Source organism: Onychostoma macrolepis, chromosome 02 (genome assembly GCF_012432095.1).
Source record: "Onychostoma macrolepis isolate SWU-2019 chromosome 02, ASM1243209v1, whole genome shotgun sequence".
Lineage (NCBI taxonomy): Eukaryota > Metazoa > Chordata > Actinopteri > Cypriniformes > Cyprinidae > Onychostoma > Onychostoma macrolepis.
The window spans coordinates 26,490,644-26,513,647 of NC_081156.1; the positions used below are offsets into that span (position 1 = coordinate 26,490,644).

General features: G+C 35.8%; 2 protein-coding genes across 3 annotated transcripts; one reads left to right on the forward strand and one right to left on the reverse strand.

Annotated features, from left to right (window-relative positions):
* Positions 1 to 2,126: 2,126 nt before the first annotated feature.
* Positions 2,127 to 12,017, reverse strand: otomp (otolith matrix protein). 2 transcript variants are annotated; one of them, XM_058747721.1, is made up of 11 exons: positions 11,640 to 12,017; positions 11,396 to 11,521; positions 9,704 to 9,819; positions 8,934 to 9,070; positions 8,563 to 8,665; positions 8,276 to 8,461; positions 7,891 to 8,065; positions 6,776 to 6,843; positions 6,173 to 6,357; positions 4,545 to 4,716; positions 2,127 to 3,373 (listed from the first exon to the last, which is right to left on the reverse strand). In XM_058747721.1, exons 2-11 carry the CDS (start codon positions 11,512 to 11,514, stop codon positions 3,363 to 3,365), a joined length of 1,272 nt encoding a protein of 423 aa, XP_058603704.1. In that variant the 5' UTR covers positions 11,515 to 11,521; positions 11,640 to 12,017; the 3' UTR covers positions 2,127 to 3,362. The 2 variants fall into 2 exon arrangements, with proteins under 2 accessions (XP_058603704.1, XP_058603699.1); XM_058747716.1 differs by having other exon boundaries at positions 11,396 to 12,017.
* A 45-nt stretch (positions 12,018 to 12,062) lies between these two features.
* On the forward strand, positions 12,063 to 22,444 carry acvr1l (activin A receptor, type 1 like). Its single transcript, XM_058747744.1, has 11 exons — positions 12,063 to 12,217; positions 13,577 to 13,650; positions 14,193 to 14,272; positions 15,349 to 15,597; positions 15,977 to 16,191; positions 16,870 to 16,969; positions 17,114 to 17,260; positions 17,381 to 17,656; positions 18,564 to 18,761; positions 18,887 to 19,017; positions 19,883 to 22,444. Exons 3-11 carry the CDS (start codon positions 14,206 to 14,208, stop codon positions 20,015 to 20,017), a joined length of 1,518 nt encoding a protein of 505 aa, XP_058603727.1. The 5' UTR covers positions 12,063 to 12,217; positions 13,577 to 13,650; positions 14,193 to 14,205; the 3' UTR covers positions 20,018 to 22,444.
* Positions 22,445 to 23,004: the final 560 nt, after the last annotated feature.

Consider the following 23,004-nt stretch of genomic DNA (forward strand, 5'->3'; position numbering starts at 1 on the left):
ACCCCGTCAGACCCCCTCTCTCTCAGGACTGCCCCCACCTACCGGGATAAGCCTATGAAACGTGATCGAAGGGATTGTGAGGAGCAGAGATGTGAGGTGTACCCAAGACCCGCCTTGCTCATGCAGGGAAAGATTATCCTGAAGGAATGAGTGAAGCTGCCCACATCCAAATCCTTTACCTGAGCAGGTGGCAGATTATTCTTTAGACCAAGTCTGCTGTGCAATAGACTAGAGAATTAATGTAGTCTGGATGTATACTGTGTTTATGTATTAGAGATGAACAAAATTATGAACAAAGATATAGTCTAATCCCTGCTTGTAAATGATCTTCATTATGATTGGCTAACATTTCTGCATGTAAAATGAGTAACAAAGCTTCTGCCAAATTCATGAAAAATTTGACATTCAAATGTTCACATGCTCTGATAGTTCTGATGTAAATATGATGCACTTTCTATGAATATAATACACTAAAGTACATAAAAGTACTCTTTTATTATAAAAGAGCAAGGAAAATCCAGCTATATATGCATATGCATTCATATAATCCTATTTAATCATCATAGTTATACCTTTGCTCTGGCAGTTTAAGCCCTTTTCACACTGTCAGCAATTAAATTGATTAAATATAACTACTGTTGGCTGTAGACATTACTTGACTGTATCAGGGAGCGGATTGCTGTCTGCGCTCCCATTGGTAGTTGGCATGTTACATCGCTGCTCATTGCATAAAGTAAAGCATGCTCAATTCTGCCAGATATAGTCACTAAACAATATGTCCCTTGTTCTTCCTTCACAACAAGGCATGAAGTTGCTTTCCAAAACCTTTACCTTCTCTGTTGGAATGAGCTGCCAACCTCTTCCCAAACTGCTGAAACTAGCAGCTGAAGACAACTTTTCTGCCAGAACCACTGCACATCCCAATGCACTTGCCAAAAAAAATAATAATAATAAATAAATAAATAAATTGCATTTCTCCTCTGTTCTAGCTTGTTTTCTAACATTATAATAAATGTGGAATTGTATACTGTGAATATTGGCTCTGTGATGTATTGCTAATGCTATTCTATTGTAAGTCGCTTTGGATAAAAGTATCTGCTAAATGCATAAATGCAAAATCTACAGCAACTTTCTTCGCGTACAAAAGACTTCACAACTGCAAAAGAATCGTTGTCCATGTAAACGCCCCTTTAGGCTTCCCTGCGTCCTTGACAATAAGCAATGCAAGTTTTGACACAAGTATTAAATGTCTGCAGTGATTTATAGGGGATGTATACTCGCAGAAAGCCGCATACAAATGGATTAAAAGGCTTCAGACTTCATTAACTTGTGTCTGTGTTAATGACATACGCTGCAGTCACAGCAGTGGTGATGGCTGGCTCATCTTGCACTGCTGCTGGTGAGTGTCGTCTACATCTCAGATTAATGAAGCCTGTGTTCATAAACAGACACACTCAATGTGCGAGCTGTAGCACCATCTGGTACCATTAAAACTTTCTTCTTGAAACATAAAAATACTTTTCCTGTCTCTACAGTTTCAGTGGCCGATAAATGTTTTTCTTTGTTTGACACGCAGTGTGGCAATTCAAACAGTTCACTGAAAATGTCCACCTGGACATTTTTACTGATGTACTGATGGCTTAATCGGAGGCTTCTTGAGCAGCAGAATGTACTGCCACAGAGCCTGAGAGAGCCAAGATAATTAAACTTGTATGCAAGATAAATAAATTATGAGACATTCACTGAAAACTCAGAGATAGTCAATAATTAGATATGTGAGCGTACAAAATTCTGACAAATATTTTCAAGGACATTGGCACAAAATACTCAATTAACCTGCAATCTCAATTACTAATGTTCATTAGCAATGTCATAGACAGCTCATTATGAATTCATGCGAGACATTAGCATTCACACACCAGTGTATACGCCTCAGCATTTATGTAGACTATTGAATACATTCATTTGAGTCATTGGTATTGATGTTGGCTTAAATGTAAAAATGAGGATTGCAAATGTTTGTCAACATAGATTTTTATTAATAAGAGAAGGTTCTGTAAATCTAAGAGTGACAAGACTATTTACACTGAAGTTCAAGTTGGTAATTTGTTATCCTGAAGGGTCAGGAAACAGCACCTTTAAAGCACCTGTTATGAAACAACCAACCATAAGTCTGTCCGCCTTTAAACGTTTTATGTCGTATTGTGTGTTGCTTTGTTTATCGTTATATATTTTTAATTTATTTGTATCTTCTCATTTTTAATTCCTTGATATCTACACACCTCTAGTTATGAGATTTTCAAGTTAAAATCTTTGATCAAGCTAAAGTCAGAAACATACTATGTGCAAGTACGCAAACTCAGATGCGAATGAATGCGTACACTGCAAAAAAAAAAAGATTTTCTTACTTATTATTTTTGTCTTGTTTTCCAGTACAAATCTAAACTTTCCAAAATCAAGATACAATAAATAACTTGAGATTCTGTTTCTGAAAAAAGAAAAAAAAAAATGAAGTGAGTTTATGCTTAAAACAAGAATTAATATCTGCCAATTGTTTAAGAAAAATAAACTTGTCTTCTCTTTGAATTAACTTTATTTTTCTTATCCTGCTGACAGATATTTTCCTTGTTTTAAGATTAAACACACTTAATTTTGATAATTGTTCCAGAAAACAAGACTGAATATCTTAAGTAATTTTCCTTTTCAGGTGATTTGCAATTTGTTTTGGGAGTTGTTAGATATTTTTGTTATGGAAAAAGGAAAAAAATACTAAGAAATTTATTTTTGTGGTAATAATAATTCCCAGTATCCAAAGGGACGACTGTTAAATTTCAATGTCTGTGCCATTAAAACAGATGTAATATTATTCAGGTATGTAACATTAGTTGATCTGAGAGAAAAAAAAGCACAAAACTAAAAGCATTTGCGTTCATGTACTTGCATAAAGTATGCTTTGGCTCTGAATGCAGAGTGTGTATTTTGTACTCAGGAACCTTTGCATCCCTCGGTTGGTTTGTCATGAATTTACTTGGATTTACTAAGGCAGAATTCCTTCATGATTTGTGGTGTGTTCCCCTGCAGTCCTTTTTTGCATAGAAGTTTAAATCTTTTCGTGTTTATTTTTGTATTTTTCACATGGCAGGAACTTGGCAAAGACTCAAAGAGGTGTAATATCAAGTAAATGTGATATATGAAGCCATACAAACACTGTGAGAACAGAACAGTAATAGCAGTACTACAAAGCACAGGTGAGAGCTGGCGTTCAGCCCACATACAAGAACAACACACTTTACACAGAGTGCTTTAGGGTTAGTGTGAGAAGGATGGAGGGGAGATCTATAGTTTCCTCTATCCTCATCAGATCAACACAAACCTGCAGTGTAAAAGAGAGAGGAAAGAAGTTAATTCATGCATGTAATGCAAAGGGTTTTATCACATTATCTGCAATATGGACAACTTCATCACATAAAAACATTTTAAAAGAATAAACTAAAGTAATATGCAAACACTGTGTCTTTGTTCAACATTTTGAAGAACTGCACATCGCATGACACACTACTGTTCAAAAGTTTGGGGTCGGTAGGATTTTTTTCAAAAGAAGTCTCTTATGCTCATCAAGACTACATTTATTTGATCAAAAAATACAGTAAAAACAGTAATATTGTGAAATATTATTACAATTTAAAGTAACTATTTTCCAATTTAATATATTTTATAATGTAATTTATTCCTGTGATGCAAAGCTGAATTTTCAGAAGTCATTACTCCAGTCTTCAGTGTCACATGATCCTTTAGAAATTATTCTAATATGCTGATTTGGAACTCAATGTTGATTTCAGCAATTCTAATGTTTAAAACAGTTGTGCAGCTTAATATTTTTTTGTTAAAACCGAGATACATTTTCCAGGATTCCTTTATGAATAGAAAGCTCAAAAAACAGCATATATTTAATTTAGAAATGTTTTGTAAAAATGCAAAAGTTTTTACTCTCACTTTCAATCAATTTACTACATCCTTTCTGAATAAAAGTACTTGTTTCTTTCAAAAATAAATGAATCTGAGTGGTAGTGTTTCTGTATCTGTAATGTTCCTTTCCTTGTATACTGTTTTCAATAAAGAAAATCATTTAAAACAGGCAGAATAATTTAAAGTTTTAGCTATTAATTTGTATAAATCCATACAAAATAATATAAGAAAAAAAATCATGGTGCACTGGTGCATAACATGCCTTGTAAATATGCTTTCAAAACTCAAAACCTCAGTCTGAAAAAGATCATTTATACCTTTGGAAGACATTTACATTAGTCTTAGGTGAAGTAACAAAACAAAATGGTTATTATACATTATTTGGTACTGTGCCCTTAATGGTCAAGTAAATTATGACAGTTTTTTTGATGCACATTCACTAATGTTATAAGAAGTCCCTTAATGAAAAAAATTATTATAAAAATTCTGATTTGAACAATATAAGCCCCTAAACAATCATTTACAATATTGATATTTGCATAATACAATAACTGCATAACAGCTATGCTCCACTGTACCTTCACACTCAAAAGCCTTCAGTATGGTGGTGTAACTGGGCCCCAACCAGGAAGTGTAGGTCCCCATAACACGCAGCAGCTTTTTGGTGGAATCGCTGAACAGCACATCAGGCTGCCCATAATTCACCGAGCTGAACAGAGAGAATCCTTCAGTGGCATTAGCAAATGCATTCTAGAAGGCAGAAACGAGTAAAACAAAATCAGAAAAAGAGAAAATGCAATCAAACTGAATTTCTGGAATACTCAAGGGAAAGGGCTGAGGGTGGGTGTTAGTTTGAAATATGTATATGCATATTTTGTTTCATTTGCAAATATTGGATCTTCTCGACAATCTTTGCTCATATCTTGCACCGTGCTTTGCTCAGGATGTGTGTGTGCGCTAGTCTTGCTTTCATAACAGAGCTCACTGTAGTGTCATTCTCCCCTAATGACACACTGTAATGTGAGACGGTGTCTTGTGGAAATCAATGATCACCACAGGGCTCAGGCTAGATGTATTGAACACATAAGTCAGCCTGATGTAATCTGTGTAATACTCGAGACATTCAGAGATACCTCTGTTAATATAGGTTTTGGCAGGGTTCGTTTAATCATACCGTTGACCGCTAATGTGCTGGAACAACACTTCCAATGAGAATTTCATGCTCTGTATTGAACAAAAGGGATTTCAGATTTTTTCTTTTTACTGTTTTTATATTATTTCATATATAATGTAATAAAAATGTGAATCAAACCTGACATTCACAGACAGTATATATAATCTGTATATATAATCTGTGGCATTTGTGTGTGTGTGTGTGTGTGCTGTACAATGTGGTCCAAAAGTCTGAGAATACTAGTTATAATGTTTCTATCTGACATTTTTAATTTAATAAAAAATGTTCTTCATTAAAATTATAAGCATTAAATTTGAGTGAAATGTTTTATTTAAAAAAATAAATAATTGTGTCTAAAAATAATGCAGATTTATACATACATACAATACACTCGTGTCACGACTCGGTTTGATACACAATACCAATCTCACGATAAAATATTATCATACAGTGCTCTCACGATCTCACAGAGCCAGAATGGTAGTGTTTTTTTATTATTACTTTTGAGAGTAATAAAGAGTTAGCAAAAAGCACTGTTCATTAACCAGAATATAAATAATTATAATTCTGCTTAGCTGAAAATACAGAATTGTTATGTTTGCACTCTGTTCCTGACCATATATTTTAAAGGTTTTAAATATTGTATTTAATTAAATAATGTTAATTTATGAATGATAATTAATAAACGTGAAAGCTCAAATTTGTGAGCTTTCTGGTTTATCTTATTTGTGTTCTTTGTATGTGCATTTACCATTGGGTTTTTGTTTAGTTTTTTTAAATAAAAGCCTAAATTATATCTAAACTTTCGTTTTGAGTGAACTATACACAATACATATTATCACTATCCACAATACATATTGTTGCATCATTGTATCATGATATATTGTGACACAATGTATTGTCACACCCCTATTTCACATAATACCTTTCATTTACTTTTTCCCCTAGGTTTAAGTGCAAAGAATCCTGGATTTTCTAACTGTTCTCAGATTTTGGGCTCCGATGTGTGACTGTGTGGCTGTTTCTCCTGACCTGCACACGTTCCAAGAACTTGTAAACGCGGCATTTGTCCTCCAAACGCACTACCACAGCATTGGTTGGCACGACAGCCAGGTGGCAGCTCTCATGTTGGAACAGGTTAGCTTCTCTCCCGTCAGGACACAAGAGCTTCAAGTCTTCCAGCTCCAGGTCCAGCGCCCAGGACTCCTGGTTCTTGCCTTACATGAATAATAAGCCAGACAAAAAGGTTTTTTACAGACAGCGACAACTTCTAAAACAGAAGGCATGATGCAACATTTGTCTGATGAAACTTTTAAATATCAAAATTAAAGCTTGCAAGTCATGCAGGCTTTTATAAAACAAAAATCTCTCTATGAAACTAGCATCTGTAATCCCTGAACTTGGCTAACAGGGTGTACTGAAACTAAACAAGGGTTTCACAGATCCCAGCAGGCACACAAAGAGATGCATTGTTGTGAAATGCTGCCCCCCTGTGTCAGTCAGCCAGTGAAACATGATACAGATCATGAAGTGAAGGCTACAATTGTCTTCCTTCAGTCCCTTAAAAAATTCAATTTCATAAGAAACCAACTTGAAATTCTTACTGCATCTTGACATTTTATACTTACTACTTACCCTCCATGTTGTCGAAGACTGTAGTGTGCTTAACAAAAGCAACATCTCCGAGATTCTCTGCCACACACCTGTATGATTTAAATAATAATATATAATAATAATACACATAAAATATATACACTGCCATTGAAAAGTTTGGGATTAATAGGTTTTTTTTAGTGCTGTCAAACGATTAATCGTGATTAACCGCATCCAAAATAAAAGTTTTTGTTTACATAATATATTTGTGTGTGCTATGTATATTTATTATGTATATACAAATACACACACATACAATATATATTTTGAAAATATTTACATGTATATATTTATATTCATATAATTTATATTATATATAAATATATTTAATATATAAACATAACATATTTTTCTTAAATATATACATGCATGTATGTGTATTTATATATACATAATAAATATACACAATACACACATATATTATGTAAACACAAATGTTTATTTTGGATGCGGTTAATCGCGATTAATCGTTTGACAGCACTAGTATTTTTACATAAATGTACACTTTTATTGCATAAGGACGCATTAAATGAATCAAAAGTGAAAGTAAAGACATTTATAATGTTACAAAAGATTTCCTTTTCAAACTTTCTGTTCATAAAAAATACAGAAAAACACAAATTCTACACTTTCCGCTCTTAATTATGCAGCCCAGACATTTTTAACTAATAATAATAAGTTTTAAACCCTAAATCAGCATATTAGGATGATTTCTGAAGGATCTTGTAACACAGAAGACTGGGGTAATGGCTGCTGAAAAAGGAGCTTTGCCATTACAGGAAAAAAAAAAAAAGGAAAATGTAAAATATATTGAAACAGAAAACAGTTATTTTAAACTGTAATAATATTTCACAATACTTCTGTTTTTGATTAAATTAATGGAGCCTTGGTAAATGTTCTTTCAAAAACTTTTCAATAAATCATACTCACCCCAAACTTTTAAATGGTAATGTATTATTGTACATATATACGTAGATTTTTTTTGTCCCAAACCCATTAAGCAATCCAATATTCTCGCTACACAAAGCACATTCATATTTTGAAAAATGATTCCACTAAAACATATGCATTCTCTCACATCTCTGATCATACAGCACCTAAGAGCTCCAGCCTCCCCGAAATGCCGTTCCCGAGGGTTGTTGGCGCAGATGTGGCGGTCATTCTCATCCCCAATGCAGGCCTCACACAGGTTCCTTGGGTTGTTTCCTTTGGGATCATGTTCTGGGTCCTTCACTCCTGGGACACAGCTGTAGCCAAAGAAATCTCCTACCGCTGGAAACCATAGGGAGAGGGATATAGCTTTTTAAATTGCTGCCAAAAGATGCAATTACATTCTCAATTTGCATCTGAACCATTTTTAACCACTAACATTAAAAAAAAAATGAAAGCATTACTTAGTTAAACCAGGTCTCAAAGGCTTTGTAATCTATCAAATTATGTCAATAACTATTAGACATGAGCCATATAATGCAGTGATCTCACCATGGGGAAAGTTGCACTGCTCATCCACGCTGATCTGCGATGTGTTGACCAAGAAGCCAATGGGGACGGTCCAGCCCACTGTAGTCCGCATCCCTGGGTGACAAGAACTGCGTTCGTGCATCTCCAGCATTGACAGATCGCTGGATGATGTCCGTGCCAGTGCAACCACGTAATAATTAATGCCATCTGTGTCAGACACAAAACATCGGTAAAGACACGTGAGCACACATTGACGTCAGATTATCAGAGTGGTGTTTTAATGATTTTAATAGTTTAAGCATACTCACCCACACCGTTATAAGACTCTCCCACAGCCACATCTAAGCCATAGCAAAACCCAGCTGTGTAGATCTCATCAGCATACATAGTAGAGGCATCTGCAGTGCCATTCTGTTTACATCACAGACAAATTATACTAAACCATATACTGGGAAATTTTCATCATTTTTGATGTAATGGAAAAGCAAAACATATCAAGCATTTTGTAAGATTGAATAATCAGTTGAGAAGTTGAGTGAGTGCAAGAAAAGCAAAGGAGGAGCAAAAAATAGGACAATTGTACGGCTCAAACTAAAATCTATGAGCCTTGTAATATTACTGTAATTTTTATGCACCATATCTGATTTTATTTGCATCTTGGGAAGCAATTTTCTACCACCTTTATTTGCTTCATGCAGTCAGTGGGACTTTGGCCCCTCACGCACAGGAGTTGTCCGCGGATGTTCCTGGCTGTGGCATTCCCAGCTAGATCCAAACACTTTTGCTCTTCGGCATCAGATACTGTGCACCACCTGACTGCAAAGAAAATTTGATTTTGATTCAAAATGTATACTTTGACAATCATCTAATACATTTCAGGATAATTCTTAACTGCACCAGGATACCATTCAAAAAGTCTACTCTCATTTCATTGATATCTATTTTTTTTATTATTATTTTTTTTGTACACATTTTAGAATAATAGTAAAGTAAACCCACAAGAGATCATTTTGAATACAAAAAATTTGGATACAAATCAAAACATATTTTATATTTCAGATTCTTCATAGAAGTCACTTCTAAGCAACTTAATGAGCCGACTGGAATGCAAACAGTATTGAATGAGTTGAATGTATGCTGGATCTTCTTTTCCATTAAAAAAATAAATAAAATAAAATAAATAATCTCTAAATAAAACAAAATAAACTGATTAAAATAACAGTTAAAGTAACACATGAAAATAATAATAATAATAAAATAATAAAATAATAATGAATGAAAAGCCAATAGGTAAGCACCATTTATATTTGCCTACAAAAATATTGTCAAGCATTTAAGCATAAACTTTTAGATTAAAATATGAGAAACATAAATTTGAATGAATCAAGTGTAAAAAGCGAATCCAAAAAAGAACATTTCATTTTATAAACATATAAATATAGTACTTACTAATGTTGTTTTCGGTGGACATAGAAACCAGAACAAGTACGAGCAGAACCACAGCAAGGTGTCCTCCTGGATGATCCATGCTGACTTTGAACAGTAACCTTCCGAATGGGCTCAGACTCACAGGGGTGGTGTGGGAAGTAAAGTTAAAAAAGAAAAAGTGAAAAGACAGAAAAAAAAATAGGCTTGGGGCTCATATTGCTCCCTTTTTAGGGTACCCAGAAGTCTCAGAAACCAAGAGGGGAGGGAAAAACTTTCCATTAAGTCTTTACTGAAGTTTCTCTGCCTTTTTTCAGATCTAACATTGTTAGGTTATTTCCACTTATCCGATCACGATGGTCATCTAGTGTTTCTTTTCCTTATCCAATGGGACCTCATGGCATGCAAGCTTTTGCACACTTCACTGCACCTGGCACCGGACAGGTCAGATCATTTCTGAGGTTATAATTAAGTAAGATACAATAGCTTTTTGTGGACAGCTACTAAAGCCCCTCAAGATTAAACCAAAGGTCCGAAACAAGCCAAGTTTGATTGGAGATATGGATGAAGGGGCAACAGGAGATTCTTTTGTGCCACTATGCAATTGAGGAAGCATATAGGTCACTTGATACCTACTCTGCATCCTAATTCTCATGTCACCTTCCCCATAATCAATGCTTTATTAAAGGAGACGCGAGTCTACTATGAGATAGGAGACAGCATTTCAGAGCCAAAAACAAACCTATAAATGTACACATACATTGACGTATACATTTGGCCGAAACAATACAAAATCCTTGTTAATAAATGCAAAAAACTAAATTTACTTAAAAAAATCAAATGCAAATTCTTAGACACAATGTTCTTTTTTCAAAGCGGTAAAAAGATTGATGTCAATGGCTTAAAAATGGCAACTGGTTCAATATTTTATCAGTAAATCTGACTCTGCTTGGTCAGAATGCTACATGCAATAAACAAATATATTCCTCTGTTTTTTATGTTGTTGCAAGCAAAGGAAAAAAGCAAGAGTACATTTCTCCCAGAGGTGCAATTGTGTTCCACACAACATTGACCTCAGTGCCATAAATGCCCCCAAAAATTACACTGCATTGATTATACATGAAAAATCTATGATATTGAGTGGAACGGAATTGTGGCTAGTCACTTGAGGGCCATCAAGACGCCTTATCTCCCTGCCCTTCGGTGCCCCTGACTCACTATCCTTTTTTCCCCATATAGAAAATGGCATGGCCATTAATCAACAAGCTATTTTAGAACAAAAAACTGTCAGGCCACTGGCTCCTTGACTCCTATCATGCAAGGACATTTTGCTTTCTTTAAGCAGCTATGTGTGTGTCTCTCTAATAGTTTGTAAAGAGTAATAAAAATGATCATACACTTTCAGGTAAACTGATACAGTATGGAACTGATGAGCATAACTTACAATTGTAAATTTGGAGGTGTTGTAAGACCAGGTTTTATATAAGTTTTCTAAAATTTGATGCGGTTGGGTGTGTTTTAGGGTTGGGGGTAGCAGATTTGTATCAATCAGCATCTTTATTTGATCTTTGAGATCTGCCTTAAAGGAACAGTTCACCAGAAAATGAAAATTTGCTTTTTTTATTTTATCCACCCTCAGGCCATCCAAGATGTAAATGTGTTTGTTTCCTCATTGGAACAGATTTGGAGAAATTTAGTATCACATCATTTGCTCACCAATGGATCATCTGCAGTGAATGGGTGCCGTCAGAATGAGAGCCCAAACAGCTGATAAAAACATCACGATAATCCACAAGTAATTCACAAATTTCCAGTCCATCGTTTAACCTCGTCATGTAAAAGCTGTTTGTAATAGACAAATCCATCATTAAGGGTTTTAACTTTAAACCATTGCTTCAAGACAAAATAAAGTCCATAATAGGTAATAACGCCGTTCCGGTTAAGAAACGAATTCACATACCTCTTGAAATCCTGTGGGCTGGTAAAGTTTTAGCCAATTTTCATTTTTGGGTAAATTCCTTTAATACCATTTCATGTTTGTATCACTTTAAAAAAAAAAAAATTGCTAATATTCATTGCTTAATGTTTTAATATGATAGATTGCATTCACCACTATAGCTCACAGTAAATTCGACAAAATTATTTTAAATAAAAATGATCTTTCTTATTTATTAACAAGAAAATTTAAAAGCACTCTATCAGTGATAAGACTACTAAACTTGTACAGTTATTTGTAGACAAACAAACTTCCTTGAACCATGAGGTTGAGCGAAAAAAGTTCTTCTCAAACGCTGTCTAAGACAGAAAAGTGTCATTACAAAGTAAAGTTATTTGATGTGTTCATGCGCTCACATTGGGCGGACTGCGATATCCCACAATGCTCTCGCGCGTCACTTGTTTATGGTGACGTCACGGCGCAGTCTATTCAGTCTCTCTGGGTGGCGGCAGACAGTCTGTCTGCGCCTAAAACACGACTTCGAATAAAACAGTAAAAACACGGAACATTAACACAAACATGAGTCTACATCGCAGCTAAAGGTAAAAGCGATCTTTAATGTCACTTTGATTTGTTGGAAATAAATGCGGCGAGTAAATAATGGTCGTTGTTAGCACAGTTAGCACAGCTGCTGCAAACAGGCCGATTATTAGATACAATTATGAAGCAGGCTTTATTATGATGTGTCGACAGCTTCAGTTTTTGCATGTTAATTTATGTGTGTGTTGTTGTTTTGTGTTGCCTGTGCTTGGATGGTTGCTGTAGGGGGTCTAATTGTATTGTAGGGACTTGTATCCGTTAAAGCAGATCATCTGTAGTGTTATTGTCACCCACCTTCTTGAGAACAAGAGCCTTGTGTAAATAATCTGCTGGTTAAAAACGGTTCTATTAAAAGCTCTGTGTGTAATTCATTGCATGTCAGTCATTTGATTGTTTTATTGCCTGTAAGACTCTTCAGGCTCTCAATAAAGGCTCTCTCTGATATTTCCTGAAAAGGTTCACATGGTCACTAAAAACTTAGAAATATCAGTCAGTGTTAAAACTGTGATTTCCAGTTCTGGAAAGAAAAAAAATCATAATTTTTTGCTATTCTAGACTATTGTGCTGGCTAGAAAATTGTAACTTGTGTTTATCAATGTATGTAAACACTATATGTAATAGAATACAGATTGCAAAACCTGAGAATCCAGTTGAGTCAATGGGAAAGCTTTTGAAAAAAGTAGAAATGTTACTGTTTAATGTGGACATTTCAGAATCATCTCTATTTAAAGTTCTTTCATATCCATTGGAGCACAATTTGCTACTGTTTATAAAGCGCAAGGCAAGTTTATTTATATGGCACATTTTATACACAATGGTAATTCAAAGTGCTTTACATGAAAGGAATTAAAATAATCATTAAAAAAAATAACACCACAATAAAAAGGAATTTAATTAAAAAATAATTTTAAAATGAATTAAGACAGTTAAGAAAAAAAAGATTATTCATAAAATGCAGTGCAATCAGTTTGGATTTAGCACAAAAGAAGAAAATTATGAAAATAATTCATAATTATTTGTAATTTAATTATTTTAATTAAATTTAATTTGTATGAATATTCACTCAAATTGAAATGCTAATGATATTTCGAGTTGGAAAAAAAAAACTCCACTTATTCAGAAAAATGCAAAATAGGAGTATTTTTGGGATCCTTTGCATATCGAAAAAACTGTTAATATGGGGAGCAGCAAAAGGGAATCAAGCCGAAAGTCAGTTCCAGCTCTCTGCCTATCAGTGTGCAGAGACTTCCAGGCACCCCTCTTATCCTGTTGCTCAATCCTTCCTGAAGAAATGACCATGAGAAAGGCACTGCTGTGGAAAACGTTTAACATGCTGCTTTGGTTTCAATCTTCTTTTTTAGGATCCAATGGGAAGACAGTCTGGCTGTGCGCATACTGAAAGGCAGTGCTGAGAGTCACCTGAGGAGTTGTACAAGTAAGACTCTCCTTGTCTTGGAGATTTTTATTTTTTTTTTAGTTGTCAGGATTAAAGAGGCATTGAATAAAATGATGCTACACCATTTAAAAGTCCTTTTTCAAGGACTCGTAGTCTATAATTAGTCATGATGTCCTTGTGAATAGTGCCCTTGAATATTACACCGTAATGGTGAGTCCTACACCCCCAAAATGCTTGTTCCTTTCTGCCTCTCCTAAAGTGCTCCTCCACTGTCTTTGATGTCGCTCCATAATGGGCATCTCTCTCTCCTCGGTTGCCATGGAGACGGCCCCCTGTCTGACACACACACACACACACACATACACAGTGTGTGTGCGGAAATATTTGTGGCAGGAGAGAGAGAGGCAGAGCACAGCTGCACTCTCAAAAAATGTAATTAAGTCGTCATCTTTGCGGTTCTGTTCTCTTATTGGTAATTGATTCTGGCCCACTGTTCTGTACAACTTTTAAACTAGGCAGGTGATTTGTGTTGTTTCTTGCTTTAAATGTGCATTTGTAACACCTCGCACCTTTCCTTTCAGTGCAGTGAACCAAATGGGGCATTGCAGTACTCAAATCATCATCCTATTCCTGCTTCAATTCTTACGGACATCCGCTAAAGGTAAAGAGCTGGCAAACACAAATCTTTTTTTCAGATTTTTTTTCTTATCTTATTGTTGGTTAATTTTATTATCATTATCATGAATTATTGTAATTATTTTATTAATTTATTTTATATGTGATCTGGGTAATTCTTAAGGGATAATTTATTTGTAAAGAAATTAATACTTCAGAAAGGGTTAATTACATTCACAAATAATAGTTAACAATCTTTTGAACTTTACATTAATCAGAGTCCTTTTCAATCCCTTTTTTCAATTGTTGTAATATAAAATGTTTCTTGAGCATCAAATCAGCATATTAGAATGATTTCTGAAGGATCATGTGACAATGAAAACTGGAGTAATGACTACTGAACATTCAGCTTTGCATTCACAGAAATAAATACTTCTAAAAAATTACTAAATTGTAATATTTCAAATTATACTTTTTTCCCCCTGTATATTTGATCAAATAAATGCAGCCTTGATGAGCAAGAGAGACACATTTTTGGATGTACTGTCCCTTTAAGGTTGAACTAAGTAAATATGTTTCACTTTGACATCTGGAAATAGCATAGAAGTCAGCCAATGAGAATGGAGCTGCCAATGTCAACCAGTTTTTGCCATTTATGTGCACAAATGTGCAGTGAATGGTCTGTCACAGTCAAAACGTCCAGCCATAACGCAGTAGGTTTGGTGTACCTAGTCGTAGTTGTACTTTCATTAGGTGTCAGTGTCCTCTCTCCTCAGGCTCTGTTAGCGTGTCTCACGGAGGGCATAAAACATGAATGCTGGGTTAATTGATCTGTGTCACTGATGCTCTCTGGCCTTTATTCTGTGTAGTCAATTTGTAAAGTCGACAGAGTTCAGTGTCACAGGAAATGAAGGCAGGGAGAAGGGAAGAAAACAGTCTCAGTTATCAGGCGGAGAGAGTCTCGTCTGTGAGGTCTGGCGTCATGCTGCTCTTCCTTAATTAATTTCATTGTTCCCCGAGTTTTTGCAGCTGGTGACAACTGACAAATGGCTACAGACTGGGTCCCTTTTTCCTTCATTTATGATTTAACTCCCTGACTTTCTGTTTTCTGTCTCTCTACAGATGTCTCCATTGACTGCATGTGTGTCGGCAGTGACTGTAATGAGCAGCTGTGTACGGGAGACCAGTGTTACACCTCCGTTATCATTAGCAACGATGTGACAACATTCAAACGTGGCTGCCTTATCGGGTCAGAGAGCAAGCGCATGACCTGCTCTGCAACACCCTCGGCTAGTCATGTCGTAGAATGCTGCTCTCAACATATGTGCAACGCCAATGTCTCCAAAGAGACCCTTCTTCGACTGCTGACAAGTAAGTCAATTAATTCTTTATAAATTCAAGATGTTAAACAATTAAATACATTTCAGCAACATTTTTAATTGTTCTTAATTTTTATATATATATATATATATATATATATATATATATATATATATAAATTAAAACGCTTTTTTATTCGAAAAATTTACATCCTAAAGTCATTGGGCAATCTTTGAGCCCAGTTATTGTATTCTATAATTTAATTATTCATTTATTATTTTATAATTTAATACATACAAAAACAATTAAATAAATATATATATATATATATATATATAATTTTTTTTTTTTTTAATTTCATTGTATTATGTCATTGGGCCAACTTTGAGCCCTGGTGAATATATTTCACTGTGTTTGTGTCTCTGAAAAGGTCCAGAAGGAGAGGCGACTGTGCATTATCGTGTGGAGATGCTGGTTCTCTTTGTGTTGGGGCCGTTTGTGGTTCTGGGTTTGCTGTCTGTGCTGGCTTTGCTGGTGTGCCGTAGACTACATCACGGGCGTCTGGAAAGACTGCACGAGTTTGACACTGAGCAGGGGGCCATTGACGGACTCATTGCATCTAATGTCGGAGACAGCACACTTGCGGTATTTCATTTCTATAGTTTACAAAAACTGTTAATATTTAGCAAATATCAGATCTTGTATAGAAAATGTTACAGCTCTTTATTTGGGCAAAGTGAATAATTGTAATGGGAAAGTTCACTGATTCATAAACTTTCACTACCATTAAAAAGTTTGGTGTTGATTAAAAAATAATTCTTATGTTTTTGAAATGTCTCTTATGCTCATCAGGGCTGCTCCTTTAAAACAGTAATATTGTGAAATATTATTACAATTACAAGAACAATTTTCTTTACATTTTAAAATGTAATTTATTCCTTTGATCGCAAAACTTGATTTTCAACAGCCATTACTCCGGTCTTCGGTGTCACATGATCCTTTACAAATCATTCTAATATGCTTATTTGGTGCTCAAGAAACTTTTTTTTAAATTATTATCAATGTTGAAAACAATTGTACTGCTTAATATTTTCATGAAAACCATGATACGGAAATATAATTTTTTTTGTAAGAGTGTAAAAGTCTTCACTTTTGCTCAATTTGAAGCATTGCTGAATAAAAGTATTAATTTCTCTCAAAAAACAAAAAATCTTACTCAGCCTTTTTAACAGTGGTGTTTATTGCAGTGATTTAGCTGAAGTTATTCTATATTCAGTTTTTAACAGTTAGATAAGGACTCATCAGTCTGGTGATGTTTTCTAGGATCTGATGGATCACTCCTGCACATCAGGAAGTGGTTCAGGACTGCCCTTCCTGGTGCAGAGAACGGTTGCACGGCAGATCAGCCTGGTAGAGTGTGTCGGTAAGTCACATCGTAACAGACTACTAAATCCGTGACGCTACTATATATTTTGTGGCTTCACAACATATTACACAATTATGTAATCTCTGTCTAGTGCGGCTAATGATGTATGTGATAAGATTTTTATGTGTTCTGTGTTCTCAGGTAAGGGACGGTATGGGGAAGTCTGGAGAGGTCAGTGGCAAGGAGAGAATGTAGCCGTGAAGATCTTCTCTTCCAGAGATGAGAAGTCATGGTTTAGAGAGACAGAAATATACAACACTGTTCTACTACGACATGAAAATATATTAGGTGAGTCGGTCATCTGTTATCTCTAAAAATAGCATTTTTTTCTTTAAATAAAATACATGCTGGAACAAAAAACTAGCTTGGGGTGTTGTGTAATGTTATTTTAAACTCTTTTCTTTGCAGGATTCATGGCTTCTGATATGACCTCTCGAAACTCTAGCACTCAGCTTTGGCTCATCACACACTACCATGAGAACGGCTCACTCTACGACTACCTGCAGCGTGTTGCTGTGGAGATGGCAGATGGACTGCACATGGCGGCGTCAGTAGCCAGCGGGCTGGTGCACCTGCACACGGAGATCTTTGGCACTGAGGGCAAACCGGCCATCGCTCACAGAGACCTGAAGAGCAAGAACATCCTTGTGAAGAAAGATCTGCAGTGCTGCATCGCTGACCTGGGTAATTTCTGACATGCTCTTTTTTTAAAATCATAAGTGACCCTTTGTATGGAAGCCCGTTTCTACCCCAGAATAAAAATGTTAATAAAAAAAGGTAATTGCATCGGCACCAATAGCCTCGTGGTTAGTGCGTCGACATATAGCACAACTGTGCTCACGGCGATCCGAGTTCGATTCCCGTCTCGAAGGTCTCTTGCCAGTTCTGCTCCCCTCTCTCCTCCCAGTAATTTCCTGTCATCTCTCCACTGTCCTATATGAATAAAAAGGCATAAAATGCCCATAAAAAATAACTTAAAAAATTGCAACTTTCGCACAATTCTGACTGTTTTTCGTGTGATTTCAGGGTTACATCTCACAATTCGGACTTTTTTTTCAGAATTGCGTGATATAAAGTCACAATTGAAAAAAAACTTGTAATTGCGTATTTAAATTGCAAAATTTTTTCTTGCAATTGCGAAATAGTCGCAATTCTGTGAAATAAAGAATTGTGAGTTTATATCTCGCAATTTTGACTTTTACCATGCAATTACGAGTTAAGTCAGAATTGTGAGATATAATCTCGCAATTGCAAGGACAAAATCAGAACTCTAAGATACAAACAGCAATTTTGAGAAAAAAAGTCGGAATTGTTCGTTTATATCCCGCAATTCTGACTTTATATAACTTATAAATATCTTATAATATCATGCAATTCTGAATTGCAAAGTCGGAATTGCAAAATTGCGAGAAAAAAGACAGAATTGTGAGAAGAAAAAGTTGCAATTACCTTTTTTATTTTTTATTCAGTGGTGGAAACAGGCTTCCATACCTGTGCACGTAATAAATATTGAATAAACACATTCATTTTTAAAAAAGACAGTCTGGTGATTTTACACTTCTACTCTTCATCTGTTTGTATCTCTTTGTAGGTCTGGCAGTAACACACACGCAGTCTGACAATCAGCTGGATGTGGGAAATAATCCTAAAGTGGGAACTAAGCGCTACATGGCACCAGAGGTTCTAGATGAGACCATTCAGACAGACTGTTTTGATGCCTATAAGAGGGTGGACATCTGGGCCTTTGGGCTGGTGCTGTGGGAGATCGCTCGCAGAACCATCAGTAACGGTCAGCTCACTGAACTCTATTCAGAAATATTTAATTGTTTGCTGCATTTAAGGACAATATAGATCAGACTGTTCTCCAAATGAATATTCAGTGACTCATTGTTTTCATCCACTGTGATCCTATAGGAATTGTAGAAGAATACAAGCCGCCTTTCTACGACCTGGTGCCTAATGACCCCAGCTTTGACGACATGAGGAAAGTGGTTTGTGTGGAGCAACAAAGGCCGTTCATTCCCAACCGCTGGTTTTCAGATCCTGTAAGTACTGAGGAGACACTCTCTGTATCCCTATAAACATGTTTACCTTGGAGTGGATAAGTTAATAGTCCCCTCATATAGAGTGCTGTATGAATGAGTTCAAAAAAACCCAGAAACGAGTTTGCATTTTTGCAATTCCAATTCTGTTGTCCCAAAATGAATGGGTTTTTGGTTAAATGCCTGAAATGAGGTTTTATGATGAACACAAGCTCAAGATATTTTCATGTTTTATTCTTACAACATAAAGTACATCAGTATTACCCCACCCAATTTGCTAAGCTTTTACACAATCTTGAAAAAGTTGCTAATAATAAGTGGCTAAACTACAGAGGTCATCGGGGACATTAAACGTCACCAAACCAAATAAAAAAAACATTTGTCTACTAACTAGTCAGCTTTCACAGCCTCATTGTGTTTATAATCGCAATCGTGTAAACCATGCTAACTTAGAATTTAAGTAAATACTATAAAAGAGTTGTCGAGGGCTGGTGGTGATGTTGAAGTAATGTGAGGAGTATGTAGTTTGTTTATAGCCTAACTTTAGCTTTTTACTTCGGGCGATTTGTATATAAGCTTCAAAATCCATTTGTGAACAAAACATGTCCAAACAATACACTTTTGTTGGTCACAGAGTTTATTTTCTGATACTAAAGCCAATGGAAAAATCCAACTGGGTTTTTGTTGAGGGAACCAGGGTGATGCAGATTTCCAGATTGGCCTATAAAAATGCATTATCCCTGCAGACTTTAGGCTAAAAAAAGGAACCAAATCTCTTATTTTCCATATATAAATGTTACCAATTGTAGTTGACAGATCCTCAGCATGATCTGAAAACAAACATCTGTGTGTTTTTGTGTGGTCACAGACCCTGTCTGCTCTAGTGAAGCTGATGAAAGAGTGCTGGTACCAGAACCCCTCGGCTCGACTCACTGCCCTGCGCATCAAAAAGACTCTGGATAAAATCCACAGCTCACTGGAGAAGGGCAAAACCGACTGCTGAGGAGAGAGAGCCGCAGAACTACTGACCGCTCATTATACAGACACTGTGTAACCAGACCATTGGATTCGAGCGCTGGCATCTGTCCCAACTCTAACATGCTGTTTATTCGCTTTGTTCTTCCTGTCCATTGGCCTAAAAACTTTTTATAGAGAATTATGCTTTCTTTTATGGATCATTTTTCCTGCTGAACCCGGTGGGACTCCCATTTCCCCTCCAGAAACAGCGTAAAGGAAAAAAATACGGACACGGTCTGACAGGCCTTGAATTGAACCCTCCATCGTGGAATTTTTTTTAGCGCCATCGCATTGTCTATTTAACCATTGGCGAACTTTTAAGATTTGTACTTTTCAGAAAAATGAAGAGGACAGATACACACACCGAAATGCAATCAGTACCCATAGTGTGTGTGTGTGTGTGTGCGCATGATTCTTAATACAACCAGAAGAACCTTATAGCTGTAATGTCACTTGCTTTTAGAAATCAGATGTTTTTGAGCTTTTCAAAGATTCTTGTAGATAAATAGGCAAAAAGTAAGTCACCGTTTCTAAATTTGCTATAGTGGACCTGTTATAAAGCTCTTTGGTTAAAAAATGCCACTATGTACAGTAGAGAACTACAGAGTAGTTGTCTTTAATTAGGCTTGTTTAGTGATCAGAATAGAGTGGTTAAAAAGGTAGTTCACCCAAAAATGAAAAATCTGTCATCAGTCATGTCATTCCAAACCTTAATAACTGTGGAACATAAAAAAAGACATTTTAAAGAATGTTCACGCTGCTCTTTTTCCATACATTGAGTGCATATAGTGAGCAAGGATTGTCAATCTCCCTGAAAGTGAAAGAAAAATAGGAAACATGGTCAAATGGGTTATGGAATGACATGAGGGTGAATAAATGATGACAGAATTCATTTTTTGCGTGTGAACTTTATCTCTTTATCCCAGTCTGGTCATGCTCATAGCACCCCATGAGGGCTTCCTTTGACACAAGGCCTTTCTGACCTGTTGCCTCTATGCCTGCCTGACAAAAGCCATTGTAGCACATCGTAGTGCTTTTTTGTAGCTGTTTGTCTTTCTCTTTGCCCTCACCGGCATGCGTACTTGATGCTTCTTCACTGACAATCAGCCGCTGTTCAGTAGGGCCTGAATTATTTGCTAATGTTATGTACAAAACCCTACTTATGAGTGTTCAAGGTGACGCGTCAACACACTAACAGAGCTAGTCATAGTCATAAACAGACTCTGGTTTTGTGAATTTGCATATTTGTTTACCCTTACGCTTTTTGACACTTTTGTATCACGTACGCCATAAACCGAGAGAATGCTGATGATTTTTAAATTCGAAACGTTTTTGATTATTTAAAAGTGTGGTGTCACTCTAATATAGAGTTTATGAGGTTTACAAAGGAAAACACTATCGTTATGTCCCAAGTCGAAATGGTTTGTGTACGTTGCTTTTGGTTTGGGTTGAGTTGTGTGGCATTTATTAAGAATTTGTTGATGGTTTCATGACACACTACATGAGGCGGATGCGTACCGCTCATCACCGGTCACTTTTGCTCCCCCAAAAACGGACGAACGTTTACATATTTGTGTTCTACAGGGGAACGATGTTAGGAAATAGATTACAGGAATTGTTGCATTATGAACTGTGAATATGTTATAATGAAGAAACCATATGTATGATGTTACTGGAATATAAATGCAAGACACAGTTACGAATTAAAAAAAAAAAAAAAAGCTCTTTTCATTCGTTACAACAGTGGAATGGTTTTTCTGTCACGTCCTTGTGCTTAACAAAAGGTTGCCCATGCTGTGATAATGCTTTCTTTTTAGCCGTAAATTTCAAGAATTGTGTTGCAGATTATCATGCATCTGTCTTGCGTTTTCCTGTATAGGGAGATGAGCTAAATGAAGCCTTAGGAAAAGATTCCCCATTGTCTGAGTCTGCTGGGAAATGACCTTCTTATCTGTGGTGATGTTTACAGGAGGTCTGCAGCCTCTCTCTGATAACCAGTGCTTTTATAACTGGTAGTACACTGGCTGAAGCTAACGAGAACGTAAATGCCAACCGATTTGCAGACGCAAGATCAGTTGTAGACTGCTTTAGTAACTGTCTTTTAAAAACTGGTTCTGAAATAAGCTTATATGTAGTTCCACTGCTTTCTTCCAGATGTAGTGTTCCTATAGAAAGGAACAACATTTGTTTTCCATTTAGCATGATGGACAGATCCTTTATGAATTAATTTGTATGTGAGGGGTGGGGTCAGTTTTTATGCCATTAAAAAGGCTTCAGCCATTGTTAACCAAAATATTATTTTATTGTCTCAATGGATTGAACAACTTCTTGTGAGGAACATTAGACAAAATCTGGTGTATTTAAATGCTGAAAAATAAAATAAAATATCATGCTGGGCTTTTTATTTGAAGAATTCAGTGCTGATTTCATTCTTGTCACAAGCTACTTTTTTAGATGGTGTCATTTGATGTGGCTCAATAGCTTCAATACACCAGCAAACAAAATTGCAAACATAATTCCTTACTGTTTCCCTTTCAACAGGTAGTTTTTTCCCAAACAACATTGGTTCATTTGAGTGCTCAAAGAGGCTGCAATATTGTGTGGTTTTATTCAGAATTCACAAATTTTACTTAGTGAGTGAATACATAAAACATTTGCCTTAACCTAAATCACTATGGTAAGCCTATAATTATGTATATTTTCATCATTTGTCCATGTGTGTTTGTCATAACCATAAATAAAGGAATTCCATTATATATTAAGTTTCTGTATAATGTGGGTAATTATATTTAGTTGTAGGGCTTGTTCTGTTTGTTTTTAAGGAGACCTTGGTTAAAGAGACTGTTAACTCCATCCTTTATATTATATTGTGTCACTCACAATGTCTACAAATTTGTAAAACTGATCCAAGATCAGGTAAAAATCATACAGACACTGGTTCATGGGTTCAGAGATCCACGTTTTGAAACTGTC